We start from the raw sequence: 15052 nt of genomic DNA on the forward strand, positions 1-15052 counted from the left end.
ATTTTATTATAGCTGAAATAATGGTAGTTCATCTGTATATCAATAACTCAACCCCACAGTGAGAGAACCATAGTTCAGAAGTTCCTAGTATTCTAAATTCTAAAGTAGGGCGGTACATAAAGCCCTTTTTATTTATACCCTTGTTAGTGCACTAAAGTAGAGTAGTGTAGAGGTATTTGAAAGTTACCCCATGTCACGTGATCACCTTGTGTCCTGTCATGGTAGAACAGGGCTGAACTGAGCATAAACAACATTTTCTTCACAACAGTTTTGATTATATTTAAGAGCTTAATACGTGTAGAATGAAGGCGTTGATGGGTGTAAATCATCCAGGCTGTGTTTCGCTATCGACAGTAGTCTATAAATGTTTAGGTTGACAGATAAATGGCTTGCTTTAGCGTTAGCTTGAAGCTCATATCTGTCTAATCTCTGCTAGTCTCCTGTCAGAGGCCACATCTAGCTAGCAAAGCTAAGCTAAGCTAAACTGAGCTAAGCTAAGCTAACGACAATGCAAGTAGAAACAGCAGGAATGCGAATTTCTGAAAGTGAAGGCAAGCTCGATGTTCACACACAGAGCTCGTTCAGGACGACCTCGAAAAGTTGGCAGTACAGGTGAGTTTTTTCTGTCTTAGGGGTTTGTACCTGGTTTGTGATGGCGAGGCTAGTTAGACATTAGCAAGCTGACGTCCATAGACTCAGCATGAAATTAATCACTTGTTATCAGCAGGGTGTGTCACAATAGTGTCAAGCTTTTAAACGTTGTATAACGGGGAAATTATTCCCATTGTGAAAATTATAAATATGAAAAAAAAGCTATGAATCTTGATTGCTTGTTTTTATTACAAGTGTGTTTTACAAGCAGAGGTTCCCAGCCCTGGTCCTGAAGAACCTCTCTGTCCTGCACACCTATCACAAGTTTAACTAATAAGTAACATCCATAACTGAGATGTTGTGCGTGAGTGAGGGAGAGACTGAGTGAGAGAGAGACCGAGAGGGAGAGAGAGAGAGAGAGAGAGACACACACACACACACACAGAGAGAGAGAGAGTGAGAGAGACAGAGAGAGAGAGACAGACAGACAGACAGACAGACAGACAGACAGAGAGAGAGCGCTAGCAAGCGCAAACAAAAATATATAGACCTCTATTTAGATGTAAATGATTATATAAAGTTTCACTATATGACCAAATGTTTCTGGACACCTGACCATCACACCTATGTTTTTTTTCCCTAAACTGTTGGTGCAATGTTGGAAACAGAATTGTATAGGATGTCTCTTTATGCTGTAGGTCTACAATTTCCTTAAGAGCTAAGAGGCCAAAATATTTAACAGTATGTCAGGGCCCCTGTGTGCTATCTAAGCTCAGTGAATACATGATGCGTCACAGTCGGACGAACTCTTGTGTCCTGCACAGAGCGCTGGCCTCGGCACCACTAAACATTGGGATAAACTGGAATGGTCACCCCACACTTAACATCATTGTCTGACCTTACTAATGCTCTTGATCTTAAATCCCCACAGTGGTCAAGTGTCCAAACTTTGGTGATCTAGTGTATTACAGCCAGGGCATTTTATGAACTTGGTTGATTTTTATAATGAACTGATTAAAGTATCAATATCTGTCACTGATTTTTATTATTGCAATTTACAAATTGTTTTATTTTTCTGTCACTGGTATTATTTAATATATTATTGTTACTATTATTATTGCTTGTTTTTCCTCTTCTCCATTTTTTTGTAGTGATCACATGGAAAATGTAGCCGGATATTTAATGAAGTACACAAATCTGGTAACAGGATGGCAGTACCGGTGAGTACCTTCCTGAAATAATAATCAAAGAAACCACAGGTTCTCAATCCTGGTCCAGGTGCACCACTGACTTGGCTTTCTGTGCTGTCTGTAGGTTCTTCGTACTAAACAACGAGGCAGGGCTGCTGGAGTATTTTGTGAATGAGCAATCACGGCACCAGAAGCCCAGGGGCACGTTGCCTTTAGCAGGTGCAGTCATTTCCCCGAGCGACGAGGACTCGCACACTTTCACTGTCAATGCCATCAGCGGGGAGCAGTACAAACTCAGAGGTATCTCTCTCTTTCTCTCCAGTTCTTTTAGCCATGAAATAACTAATTGAAAAATAACCACACCTGGACACACATTCTAAGCATGAGGCAGAGCTGAGACAGGAAACAAAGATGGAATTAAAAAAAAACCCGAACAGGGTGAATCCCAGACATATGATGAAATGTTTTTTTACTTTAAAACTTCTTAGTCAGCTGATTTTGCACAGCTCACTAAGTGCAAGGTGAAGTGAAACAGTACTGGAAAATTCAATACTTCCTCTCACTATTAGAGTAGAACACTAGCTCAACAACTGATGGACATCGGGTCCTTCGACATTAAGTAACTTATTTATAGGAATCATATTGCTTCTTATATATTATTAATATGGTTTTTTTTTACTACTTATTTATATCTTTTATAGCCTGTATAGATTCAGTGTATAATGAGCCCCTTATTAATGCTACTTTCAGCTACTGATGCTAAAGAGAGACAGCACTGGGTAAGCAGGTTGCAGATCTGCACACAGCACCACACTGAAGCCATGGGCAAGGTGAGAGTATAGTAAATAAGAAAAGTAGAGTATATTTTCCTGAAACACACCACAACTTGGCTCAGAACATTTTGGCAAATTCACAGGTCAAAATAATGTTAATGGCAGAATTTTTGTTCAAGTGTGTGCAAGGTCTGTTTTCCTATTTGCATGTGTGTGCATGCACTGTGGCCAGTATTATGCATTTTGCTTTTATCCTGAAGACTAACCCACCACTAAAGACTCGCAGTCTGTCCGCGGCCTCTCAGGGCAGTTCCAGTTCCCCGGCGTCCCAGCGCAAAATCAGCCATAACACCGGCTCCCTGTTGGGTCTCTCCCAGCTCCAGCGTGGCTCCTCCAACTACTCCAGCAAGCATTCTGTGCTGCGTGACCACCTGGTTGAGGCTCGTGAGGTGAGACCATATTTATGGAGCTTAAAGTATTCTAGAGTAAAAAGGGTGAGACCATATTTATGGAGTTTAAAGTATTCTAGAGTAAAAAGGACACACATTAGAGTACCTATGGCTGTGATGACTTACATTGGGGAACATTAAGTGATGCATCCCATTTATTATGCATGAATTTCTCTGTAAAGTTTGGAGATTAACAGTGTGCTCAGGTCTTTTAGTAAAGTTCTGTGTAAATGTTTGGGCAGATGATGACCCAGGCGCAGGACCAGCACAGAGACCTGGTACAGTGCATTGAGGGCCTGCCGGCAAGTCACAATCCCTCTCCACTTGATCAGGACCTCCTGCTCCTTAAAGCCACCTCTCTGGCCACAATGACTTGCCTTAATGACTGCCTTCACATCCTGCAGCTTCAACAAGTGGCTCGGCACAGAGTTCCACTTGGAGGTACTGACATTGTTCATTGTTTTAACAGTGCACGTACACTCTGTAAAGTGTATACATGTCAAGATGCATCATATTTGAGATAGTACATGAAATGAAGCACAACTCTATCCAAATATTTCTCATTTATTTGTTTGTTCGTTCGTTCGTTCATTTGTTTGTTTGTAAATAAAATTCATAAGAAATTGTATGTTTTCCAACAATAGCCGCCTTCCACTTACTCTTTATTCTGTATTTTAAATCACTCAGCTTTACATATAGTGTCACTTGAACGTTTGTGAATCATTTAGAAATTTCTATATTTCTACATAAATATGACCCAGAAAAATGTTTCAATATTTTATATCTGTGAGAGGCAAAAGTATGTAAACCTCTAGGTTTAGTACTTAATTTCAAAGTCAAATTAAAGTCCATCTGATTTAATATAATGAGATGACAATCAGGTGTCCATGAGTGTCCAATTTTATTTAAAGAACTGAGATGTTCAAGTTACTGATGTGTGTTTGGAGATTTCTGAGGACTTCAGAAAAAGAGTTATTGTTGCTCATCAGGCTGGAAAAATCCTTACAAAATCCTTTCTTAAGTGTTTGGACTCGTAGTCCAAGGGAAAAGCCATTATCCAAAAAGGACATTGCTGCCCATGAAGTTTGCTAAAGATCACATGGACAAACCAGAGGACTAGTGGAAAAATAATTTGTAGAGGAATGAGACCAAAAGAAAACTTTTGTTTTAAAATGAGAACCATTATTTTTGGAAAAATGAAAATACTGAATTTCAGCATAAGAACCTTATACGGTCTGTGAAACATAGTGGTGGTAGTATCAAGCTTTCTGGCCTTTATTGCTGCATCTGGGCCAGGACAGCTTGCCATCATTTATGGAACAGTGTATTCAGAGTTATGCCAGTGAATTCTAAATTAAAATGGCAAGACATCTGCCCATGAACTGAATCTAAAAAAAAAATGGGTCATACAACAAGCACAAGCACCCAAATCTGTCTACCAAAAAATGATTAAAGAGGAACAAAGATAATGTTTTAGAATGGCCAAGTCAATGTCCTGACTTTAATCCAAAGGACAAATTGTGGACCTGACGGAAGCAGTTTATGTGATGACACTCAATAAAATCCCAGTGTTGAAGCTCTTCTGTACGTGGAATGGAATACAATTCTTTTAAGCTGTTGTGTAGGACCGATCAAATGTTACCGTAAACTTTACTTACAGTTATTGCTGCACAAGGGCTTACAACAGCTACTGAAAGAAAAGTATGCAAGTCACAGATATGTGATGCTGGATCATTTTTCTCAATAATTAAATGAAGAAATATAATATTGTTGCCTCATTTGTTTGACTGTGTTCACTTTGTTTACTTTTAGGACATGTTTTTTAATCTGATGATGTTTAGGTCCTATTTATGCAGAAATATAGGACTTTCTAAAGGATTCACAAACTTTCAAGAGACACTATGTATGTTGGCAACAATGTTATCAAGTGCAAAAACCATATTTCCATTTAAATCTTTTGGAAAATTGCTGCTTTTTTTTTTTTTTTTTTTTGAAAAATTAAATAATACAACGGTGTTGAATCTGAATCAGAATTATTGGCCAAGTGTGTTGACACGCACGTGGAATTTGGTTCTAGCTGTTTGTGACTCTCAAAAGTTCCGACATAAATAACATTATATTATACGATACAATAACCACATATCTCTCTTGTTTAAAGTTTAGTGTGCACTGAATAAAAGTGTTTCTCTCATTTTAAGGAATCACTGCATTACAGAGCTTAATCAATAGCTTAATCGGATGTGTGGAGAAACTCTACAGAGCAGTGTGCTCCTGACCCTACCTATTGACATTAAATCTTGTATTTGGTCAAGGCATTTATGGTAACTTGAAGTACCTGGCATGGCAGCAGAAAGCCTTACATTTTATAGTGACACGCATTAAAGAAACAGCACTGATTTACATTTTTACTGTACACGTATTGTGTGTCGCTGGTAGCAAATCAGTTAATCCAAGGTCATGTTCTTGTAGTATTTATGACCTGTGGTCCTGGCCATGGAGTGGAATAAAGCTGCATAATGAATGAGGAATAGAATCTCCCTCTGATAGGCCAGAGAAGGTAACCAGAGCTTTGGGGGAGTCACCCATGAGCGTTCTTCGCCAGCTTCCGCAAACGATGCTCCTGTGCTGCTTGTCATGAAACCATGTTATTAATGCATAAAGTGATCTTCTGTCAAAGTTTTCTTCAGCTAACATGAATAAGCAGCTTATTTTGCTCCAAATTTCCATTAAATGAAAATATCTTGTACCTAAGTGGCTAGTGATGTTATGAGATGGGTTCCGGTGGTCCAGTACGTCTGCACACCTTCTACACAGAACTGAATTTGATCCACTTGCCAAGCATACATATTTTATAGCCCTCTAAAAGAGAAGGAACATACGAACTGGCCAGCAGTCAGTGGGGTGTATCAGTATTTTAGTTGCTCTGTAGATCCAGTAAGATTAAGAGGTCAGGATTCCCTTATAAGATTATACTGGTTGTAATGAAGCAGAAGTTGTAAGAATCTTCTTCTTAGCAAAAAATCAACAAATCTGTATTGCACAGTTCTACATGCAGGCGTTGACCCCTGGGCTTGGGTTGCGAATGTGAACTTCAGGACAGTTGGTAGGGGATCGGACACCTGCGGCTTTAGTTGTGGCTGAGGCTGTTGTTGGCCCATTGCCACTGCATGTAGGGTCTGCTGACATGAGCAGCTTTGAACAAGGCTCCGTTTGCCCTGCAGGGCCGACCATCGAATGGCTGGAACCCAAACTGCCAGACGTGCTGAAGAATGGTGGAACACTGGCTAGCATCACCAAAGACAGCACCAAAACACAAGACACAGCTGTAGAACCTGCTGAAATGGACTCCTGTGACATTGCTGGGGTAATAAAGGCTTTAAACTATTTCTGACATATATTTTCTGTAATTTATTTTTTATAATTTATTTTTTGCTACAGAAAAATTATGTACGTAGCAACAGCTGTGTGTGTGTGTGTGTGTGTGTGTGTGTTATATGATTTAATGTTATAGTGGTACAATTTGGATTACAATCAAGGATTAGATTAAACCTCCCACTACTAGCCCTGCATTCTTATTTGCAGCTGCTCTTTGAATGAGTTTGTCTTGGAATTAAACTTACATTAGTCTTGTCAGAAAGATGAAACTTGGGTGGAGAGGGTTATGGTTCAATGGAGCAGCCTGTTACTGGAAAAGTAATACAATAGACACAGGCAAGCTGCAGCCTCTTGCTTAAATTGGTTATATCAGTTGGACTGAAAGTCGATATAAGACAGACATTCCATATGACTGTGTGTTTTGTTTTAAAGCCATGAATTGAGCTGCATGATTTAATTTGCATTTTGGTGAACCATTGTGGAAATGTAAACAAATTCACTATACAATGGAATGGAATACCGTCTTTCTTTTCATTTTTAGCCTCTCATTTTGTCCAAATGAAATCCACAAGTGTAGTTAACAGTTTCTGTTTTTTTACGTGTAATGTAACGTACATTTAAGACAATAACCGATTAGGTTTAAACATTCTGCTTGCTTTTAGTCGTTTCTGTTTCTGCTGTTACGTCTTAATGAGCAAGGTGACCTGGCTATTCTGGGTATGGATATGATTATCCTCTTACGACAGACTTTCTCATATGAGCGTGAGTTTAATTTATCATGAAAGCAATTCCAAGAAATAAACGCACATCTCTGCCAAGTGAATTAGTTGATGATTCATACAGTATGAATCAATGTGCTATCAGAATTTTTTCTTGTGTTGTATTGTGTATGTATTAGGTTAATTAGATGTACATTCATTCATACAATGCCGGAGCTTAGTACTTTAGTTCATCGCAGGTTTTCATTGCAAGTGGTCCGAGCGCCATTGCACACCTGATCTCAAATACCTAGTTGCAGCTATTTCTTGCCAAAGAAAAGGTCAGCAGTCGAATCCAGTTTTGTCTTCAAGTGTCACGAACATCTGGAGTGAAGGGTGTGGGCAAGAGCTGTATTTGGAACATTTCCCGCAGTCAGTTTTGTTACAGGAAACGGAGTCAGTATACTAACCTCAGGCCAAGTCACTGCCTGAGCCCTTCTGATCAAGATGTGTCACATCGCTCATTGAAAACCTGTAGTAAATTTTAATATGTATACCTAAGTGACTAGAAGTGGATTACATGCATGTAAATTGGATTGATTTTGGCTTAAATTCTACACTTGTAAACAGAAAAAGACTACTGTTAGGTACGATGGATGAAGCAAAGCAATCACTGTGTCATAAGCCAGAACATGAGACAGGTCTAGCTTGAATTTTCAATGTAAATGTCCTCTCATGTGAATGAAGAGTGAATTCATGATTGTAACTTGAAACAACACCTTTCTGTAGGAGGCCTTAAAGATGGGAGAAAGGAAAGTATACTGTAGGTATACCATAGTGATCATTGTATCAAGAGGTTTTCTGACTGCAAAGATTATGGTGGGCTTAAAGAAAGGTTTAAAATTGTTCCAGTTGGAGTTGCCTTACTGTGTGTCTTTCATTGCTCTTATTCGTAAACTATATGAATAAGAGAAAGAAAAATAAGAAATAATGACGTAAAAGCCCTTTTTAAATAATAGCATGTGGACATTTGCCAGCAGCATTAAAAATAACCACTTTATATAGTCTGTCTACATGCTATCTGTGTGAGAAACCTTTAGAGAATATTAATACCATAAGAAATATCCGCTTCCCACACAAACATTTGGTTGTTTAATATAACGTTAACAAGTATGAATGTGTAATCTAGGAGCAGGAAGACATTGATACGGAAGAAGAGCAAGAAGATTCTTTGACAGCTGAGGAAGAGGACTTGGGAGCAGTGGAGGAAGAACGTAGTGTCATCTTGCATCTTCTCTCTCAGCTCAAACTGGGCATGGACCTTACCAGGGTGAGCCAACTGACCAGACAATATCAAGCATAAACAAATTTTTAAAAAATAAAATAAATATGCATCATACTTTAAAGCAAGTGAAATATGGTTACAATGAGTAAATTTCATACAGTATACACACGTACAAGTCACTTGTAATAAAATGCAATTGCCGATCATGTCTCAAGTCCTTAAGCTTGAGTTTTTAAGTCAAGTCCTAAGTTAACTGAATCTTTTTATATGGGAACTTTAGCTGTATGTCAGCGGTAAAGAACAGTATTGTTCACAGTAAAGGGAAAACAGTAGTGTGCAGGTAACTATGTTTTCAGTAATATATTTAACACCTTTTTTTTATAGAAGAGCAGTCTGAAATGTAAAAAAAAAAATTGTACTCCACATAAAGGAGCATTAAGTTTTAACAAGTAAATCTTTTAAATCCATTTGTCTCTAAAAAAAAAAACAATGTACAACGAAACTCAGAAAACCATACAGGGTTCTACTCCGTGTCAGCCAAAAACAGGAATCTGACGCTATAGTGGGCAGAGGATCACTGAAACATGACAGCTGAAGACTGGAAAAAGACCAGGGGACTTTGTTCTAATCTTTAGCTGTCATGTTTTAGGTAAACCTGTGCCAGTGGTTTTGGTCGGGAATGGGCATTGTGGGGTACGCCAAGATAAGTAAATAAAAAAAGCAACTACAAAATCATTGTAATCATGGAAAGATTTCTGGATGCGGCCAACTGAAGAGTCATAAAGAGAGTCATAAAGGATGAAGTCAAGTCTGCAGTCTGTCTTTATGCGATTTAAGTGAGACTCAAACTCAAGTAGCAAACTCAAGGACTCATCTCTGGTACAAAACACTTATGAATGAGCATTAATAATTGGAGCAGGCTGTAATATAGACTGAGTGAAGGTAAGGATTGAGTTGTGAGAAGTGGTTGTCCATCTGCATTCTAAAGATAAGGTAAGACAATAGAAGTTGAAAGGAGGGATAAGTTGAGCAGTACAGGAGAATCTGAGGGATACATTTGTTAACAAGGAAAGAGATGCGTTGTGAATGTCAAAACTTAATGAACTAACACTGTATCACCTGTTGTTTTGTCGTGCATAATGATACTTTTTTATATTTTGTTTGCGTTTACATAATGCGGTATTGCACTCCCTCTTTGTAGGTGGTCCTTCCTACCTTTATCCTTGAGAAGCGCTCTCTGCTGGAGATGTATGCAGACTTCATGTCACACCCAGACCTTTTTGTGGCCATCACAGATGGCACTAGTCCAATGGACCGTATGATCAGATTTGTGGAATATTACCTCACTTCCTTTCACGAGGGCCGCAAGGGCGCGATTGCCAAGAAGCCCTACAACCCAATCATTGGCGAAACATTCCACTGCTCCTGGAGCGTGCCAAAGACGGCAGAGTCTCAAGGAAGCGTTCAGAAAGAGAGCTCCAGTGCCTCAGACTGCTATAATGTGAGATTCGTGGCTGAGCAGGTGTCCCACCATCCACCTGTCTCGGGCTTCTACGCTGAATGCCAGGAGAGGCAAATGTGTGTAAACACACACGTGTGGACCAAAAGCAAGTTCATGGGCATGTCTATTGGTGTGTCCATGATTGGAGAGGGTAAGGCAGTTTGCCCGATGTACTCCAATGTACTGTTTTTATTTTATCCACTTAAGAATAAAAATTTTAAAATGTTTGTTTGAATCTGAGATGAGCCCAGATATTTAAAAAATATACATCTTGTGCTTTATAGTGAGTGAAAATATCTTGAATATAGTCAAATCTGTCTATCTAGAAATAGTTTAATAACTTTCTATTTGTTTTATTGAAGTCTTATAAGAAATACTATATAACACTGACTATATTCTAGATATTTCACCTTGCTAAGATGTAATAATTTTTAGCAGTAATATACCAATGTAAAAATATTTAAACCACCATTTAAGCTTTTTTCAGTGCTCTGACAGACAGAATAGCTCTTAGCTTTTAAATTATGAAATGTATTCATTTCATTTGTGTACAGGGAGCTGGTGTTACAGTTGGTTAGTCTGTGCATGATTAATTGAATGTTAGATTTTGCAGTGTTCTGGAATCCACTGAGTGTGTTGGGGTTGGGGTTTCTCAGGTAATTTGCACCTGTTGGAGCATGGCGAAGAGTACACGTTCACTCTGCCATCTGCCTATGCCCGCTCCATCCTCACTGTGCCCTGGGTGGAGCTGGGCGGAAAGGTCAACGTCAACTGCGCCAAGACAGGCTATAGTGCAGCAATCACCTTCCAAACCAAGCCTTTCTATGGGGGCAAGCTGCATAGGTCAGTAACACGAGGTCACATTACACTTTAATTGACTCCGCTGTCAGTTTGCATTACAGTGTACTGTCTGCAGTAAGCTAAGGGGCAAAACCAAATGGGTAAAAACTGCAAAAACTGTGATGTGAGTCATAGTGAACACAATCCCTCAGAAGTTTCTCGTAAGTCATTTCCAAAGTATGTTACTCATCACCTTTTACTTGCTATTGCACAATTTATTTAAGCACATTTTAGATCTTATTTTCTTGTATTCTAAGGTTGTGTTTTTTTTTTAAAGACTTGCTTAAGCTTTAAAAGGACAGTATAGAAAACAGCACATCACACCATAATAGAACACTAAAATGTTGTGATAGAAATGTTCTTGTTGTTTGTTAGATTAGTTCTCGACAAGACAGACCCAGCTGCTCATCTTCATTCTGCATGCTCTTATGCTGCACTCTCTGTCTCTCTCTGTCTTTCTGTCTCCCTCTCTCTCTCTCTCACACACTCTTTCTCTCACTGTCTCTCTCTCTGTCTCTCTCACACACACTCTCTCTTCCTCTCTCTCTCTGTCTGTCTCTGTCTGTCTGTCTGTCTTTGTATCTCTCTCTCTCTCTCTCTCTCTCTGACATACTCTGCCTATTTTTTTTATTATTTTTAAGTGGCACATGTTTCCGTTGTGAAAGCCGAGCATGCAGATTGTAATAAGATCTGTGTTTTTGTTATGCAGAGTGAACGCGGAGGTGAAGCACAACCCCACCAACTCTGTAGTGTGTCGCGTGCAGGGGGAGTGGAACGGTGTGCTCGAGTTTACGTACAGTAACAGTGAGACACGCGTCATAGATGTCCTCAAGCTACCCATCACCAGGAAACGAGTGCGGCCCAAAGAGCAGCAAGGACCTTACGAGTCCAGGTGAGGATTTGTCTGGATTTATCTTTCACACAGTGGTTCATTCATATTTTGTATCATAAATGTATTTATTAATGTACAACATTGTATACTGCATGCCTACATGTGTAATATGAATACTGCTACATACATTGTACATAAGCACATTCACTTTTCTGCTTCATCAGTAATTATTAGTTATTGAACTCGAGCATAGTGGAGAAATTGAAAATGCTATATAGTTTATTTCTGAACAAGAAAGACTTTTTTTTCTTTCTTTCTTCAGGATCATCTGATTTATAATCATTGTGTAATTTGCATTATTACTTTATTGGGTGAAGCCATAGCCTTAGGCAGCTAGTGTAAACCTAGTTTTCTATATATGTGTATACTAGTTAGCTACAGTTAGTGAGCTCACAACGATAAACCCCACATATGTTTACAGCTTTAGGTAAAGTTCTTATATTTATCTTGATATCTCCATATTGTGGAATTTTATCTGACTACAGCTTAAAGAGCAGTTCCTGTTACCTAATTACCTTAGTTCCTGTTACCTAATTACCTTAGCAATTACCTAATTCTTAGTAAAGGTGACAGTTTGTATTTTCATAACATTGCAATATGTAATATTATAAGAGTAACAGATTTAAAAATGCATACTACTTTACAAATTATAATTCATGACAATTTGTTACCTTAAGATTTAGGCTTACTGTTTAGTATGCTGTAATCTTTCTTGTTCTGCATGTATTATTCCGTACTTGTAGGCATGAGATTAATATGCACAGTGCAAAATGACATGGAACAAATAATATTTAACTAATAAAATTCCTTTAATAGTGTGAAAATGAATGTCTCTCACTTCTCTCATACTGTTGTGTATTTGCACTTTATGTAGTCTTGTGTACTGTACAACTGTAGTGTTTAGTTGTGCTATGGTCCTGGGGAAACAATATGTAAATATAATCTATACCAGCTTTATATTGGAAATAACAAAACTCTTATACACTTAACTCGAATAGTGCTGTATCATAACACACCTAATAGAAATGTCATGTGCAAGAACTTCATCTGTTTTCCCATGCCATATTTGCACCTACTCCAGGCGACTTTGGCAGCATGTGACTGAATCCTTACTACAGAAAGACATGGAAAAGGCCACAGAACACAAGCGCTTCCTGGAGGAGAGACAGAGGAAAGAGGAAAGACACCGCAACGAGACAGAGACGCCATGGAGAACCAAATACTTTGAAAGAAAAGTAAACAAGTTCATCAACATACAGTCAATCTATTAGTTACAGAAGCACTTAATTTTTTACTTAAAAGTAAAAAACTCTTTTGTGCTCGGTGTGGTGTGCAGTGTGGTGTGTGTAATGACATGAATCATACTGAATGCAAGACTGAATTAACTTTTCCATTTAAGATGATGGAAGTAACTTGATCAGTGTTCATTTTATAAATAGACCTACATTGGTGGTTTTGCTTCCCCTAGATGTTTATTCAGTCTGTTATGAAAATCATGCATTGGACGATTAGAGTCTTTAACATGAGATGGATTATTTATTGAAGAAGCAAAATGTACTTAAAAATGAACCTAAGCATGTATCTTCTTTCCCCCCTTCTTCTTTTACCCAGGGTGAAGGCTGGGTGTATCACAAACCACTGTGGAAAAGTGTTCCAGCACGGAGCTCTTCACCTGCAGCGCTTCAGTCTAACCCCTGACCAGAGCTCCAAACCTGATCCCTCACCTGCAGGAGCCTGACCCCCTCTGGGTCTGCCTGTGGGGTCTACACTCTTATAAATAAGAGGCACACACACACAAGACACACACACTAAAATACATATTCAAAGACTCCCTTCCTTATGATTCCTTACTAATGTTATGGATATAATGCTTTGTGGAGAGCAGTGGACTGCCTGAATCGGATCATATTTAGCATCCCTTGATTTGGGTATAATCACAGTGAATCATTCTGATCCACAAGGGATCCCAGTCTACACAGGCATCTTTTGTTGATGTTGCCTTAACAGGAGTTGTGAATAGCATGCGAACATTTTGGTGATGTCTGACAGGTGTTTAAGTGAGGACTGTGTTTGAGGATGCTTTATTAACTTCTCTTGATCTTATTATAGAATGCTGTTATCTGGCCAGATTATGGCCAAACCTTTTTTCCAATATGTGAGGGGTTTATTTGATGTATTATGATTTTAATATCATCAGGGAGATCTTTAAGGTTTTGTGCAGGAGATGTTTGACTAAATGACAAGCAGTAGCTCATTGTTTTTCACCAGAGCTTGATTCCACCAAGCATCTGGAGCCATGATGACAGCAAATTTGCTGGTTTGGCCTTTGTTTCATGCTACAGTGGTTAGCCAAGTGTTTGAAGGGAGGTGATGAGAGCTGTATTAGTATTGGTAATGCTTTTTTCTTTCTCTTGCTTGACCTTTCCTCCCTATCTGTTTCATCATAGCTCAGGTGGGGGCTTGCTCTGATTTCAAAACAGTGCTCTCTTGTTTTGAAAGCGCACAGATTTTCTTGCTTTGATTATAGGATTTTTAAACAACTTCGAACGAATACATCAGTTACCAGACTCCATTAATCTTCTCTATTGATATCTGTGAATATGTCAAACGATCAGAACGGGGGCATACAGTATTATTGCAATTTGATCAGAAAATAAAAATCAAATCACCTGCAGTGAAGGGTCTGTAGATTTCATTTCTCTTTCATGTAATTCTACCTCTCTAACTGAAACTCTTCAGTCTAAAAGGCAATCAGATATCAACCACAGAGAGCTTTATGTGAAAGACACAGTGGATATCTAGTTTTTGAGCCATAAAAGCCAGCACACATAACAGTGGAAAAATGAATAACCTAAAATATTAAGTGTGTGATTTCCTGCTTGACTGGAACCACGTTCATTTACTTTAAATGCTGCATTACTTCTAATTGATGACAGTTTAAGTGAGCATGTGTTTATCAGAGCACAAGTAAAGAGCATCTCATGTGAAAGCTCTACTTTAACCCTGGTTGGTCTTGCTGAGAAACTTGTGGTGCCTTATTTGTGTTGGTCTTCCTCCTGTTCATGCCTGCAAACACATTCTTTATGAAACACGTTATGAGTATGTGCGGATATGCTCCCATTTCCCAGCATCTTGGCAAGGACACCCGGTCTGTTTGCTCTGTAAGGTTTCTGTGTTTTAATTCACACACTTGGCTTTCCACTTAGGGGGTTGATTTTCAGAATGCAGATTCAAAGTTACAGGACACTTACAGTGGAGTATCTTCCCTGACAATGTCTAAAACTATGTGATCTGTGTTTGCAAACAAGCCTCAAGTGTGTATCTAGCTGAGCTGTGAACTGCACTGATGTTTTAATTATCCTTCTGGTAGCCTGAGAAAAGAAATGAATGAACTAATAAAGTTGATAATGTATTAGGACAAGGGTTCTGGTTTCTTTCTTTATCACACAGTTGTGTTT

At 38.8% G+C, this 15052-nt stretch overlaps 1 protein-coding gene across 2 annotated transcripts; it reads left to right on the plus strand.

The window, feature by feature from the left end:
* The first annotated feature begins 182 nt into the window (after positions 1-182).
* Positions 183-15012, plus strand: osbpl11 (oxysterol binding protein-like 11). Of its 2 annotated transcripts, none has more exons than XM_027164245.2 (13): positions 183-612; positions 1743-1811; positions 1906-2081; positions 2532-2611; positions 2815-3003; positions 3246-3444; positions 6225-6367; positions 8266-8406; positions 9563-10013; positions 10519-10705; positions 11412-11594; positions 12676-12829; positions 13206-15012. In XM_027164245.2, the coding sequence occupies exons 1-13, from the start codon at positions 509-511 to the stop codon at positions 13290-13292; spliced, it is 2163 nt and encodes a 720-aa protein (XP_027020046.1). In that variant the 5' UTR covers positions 183-508; the 3' UTR covers positions 13293-15012. The 2 variants fall into 2 exon arrangements, with proteins under 2 accessions (XP_027020046.1, XP_027020047.1); XM_027164246.2 differs by having other exon boundaries at positions 2860-3003.
* The last annotated feature ends 40 nt before the right edge of the window (positions 15013-15052 follow it).

This window comes from Tachysurus fulvidraco, chromosome 6, assembly GCF_022655615.1.
Source record: "Tachysurus fulvidraco isolate hzauxx_2018 chromosome 6, HZAU_PFXX_2.0, whole genome shotgun sequence".
In the NCBI taxonomy this organism is placed as follows: Eukaryota; Metazoa; Chordata; class Actinopteri; order Siluriformes; family Bagridae; genus Tachysurus; species Tachysurus fulvidraco.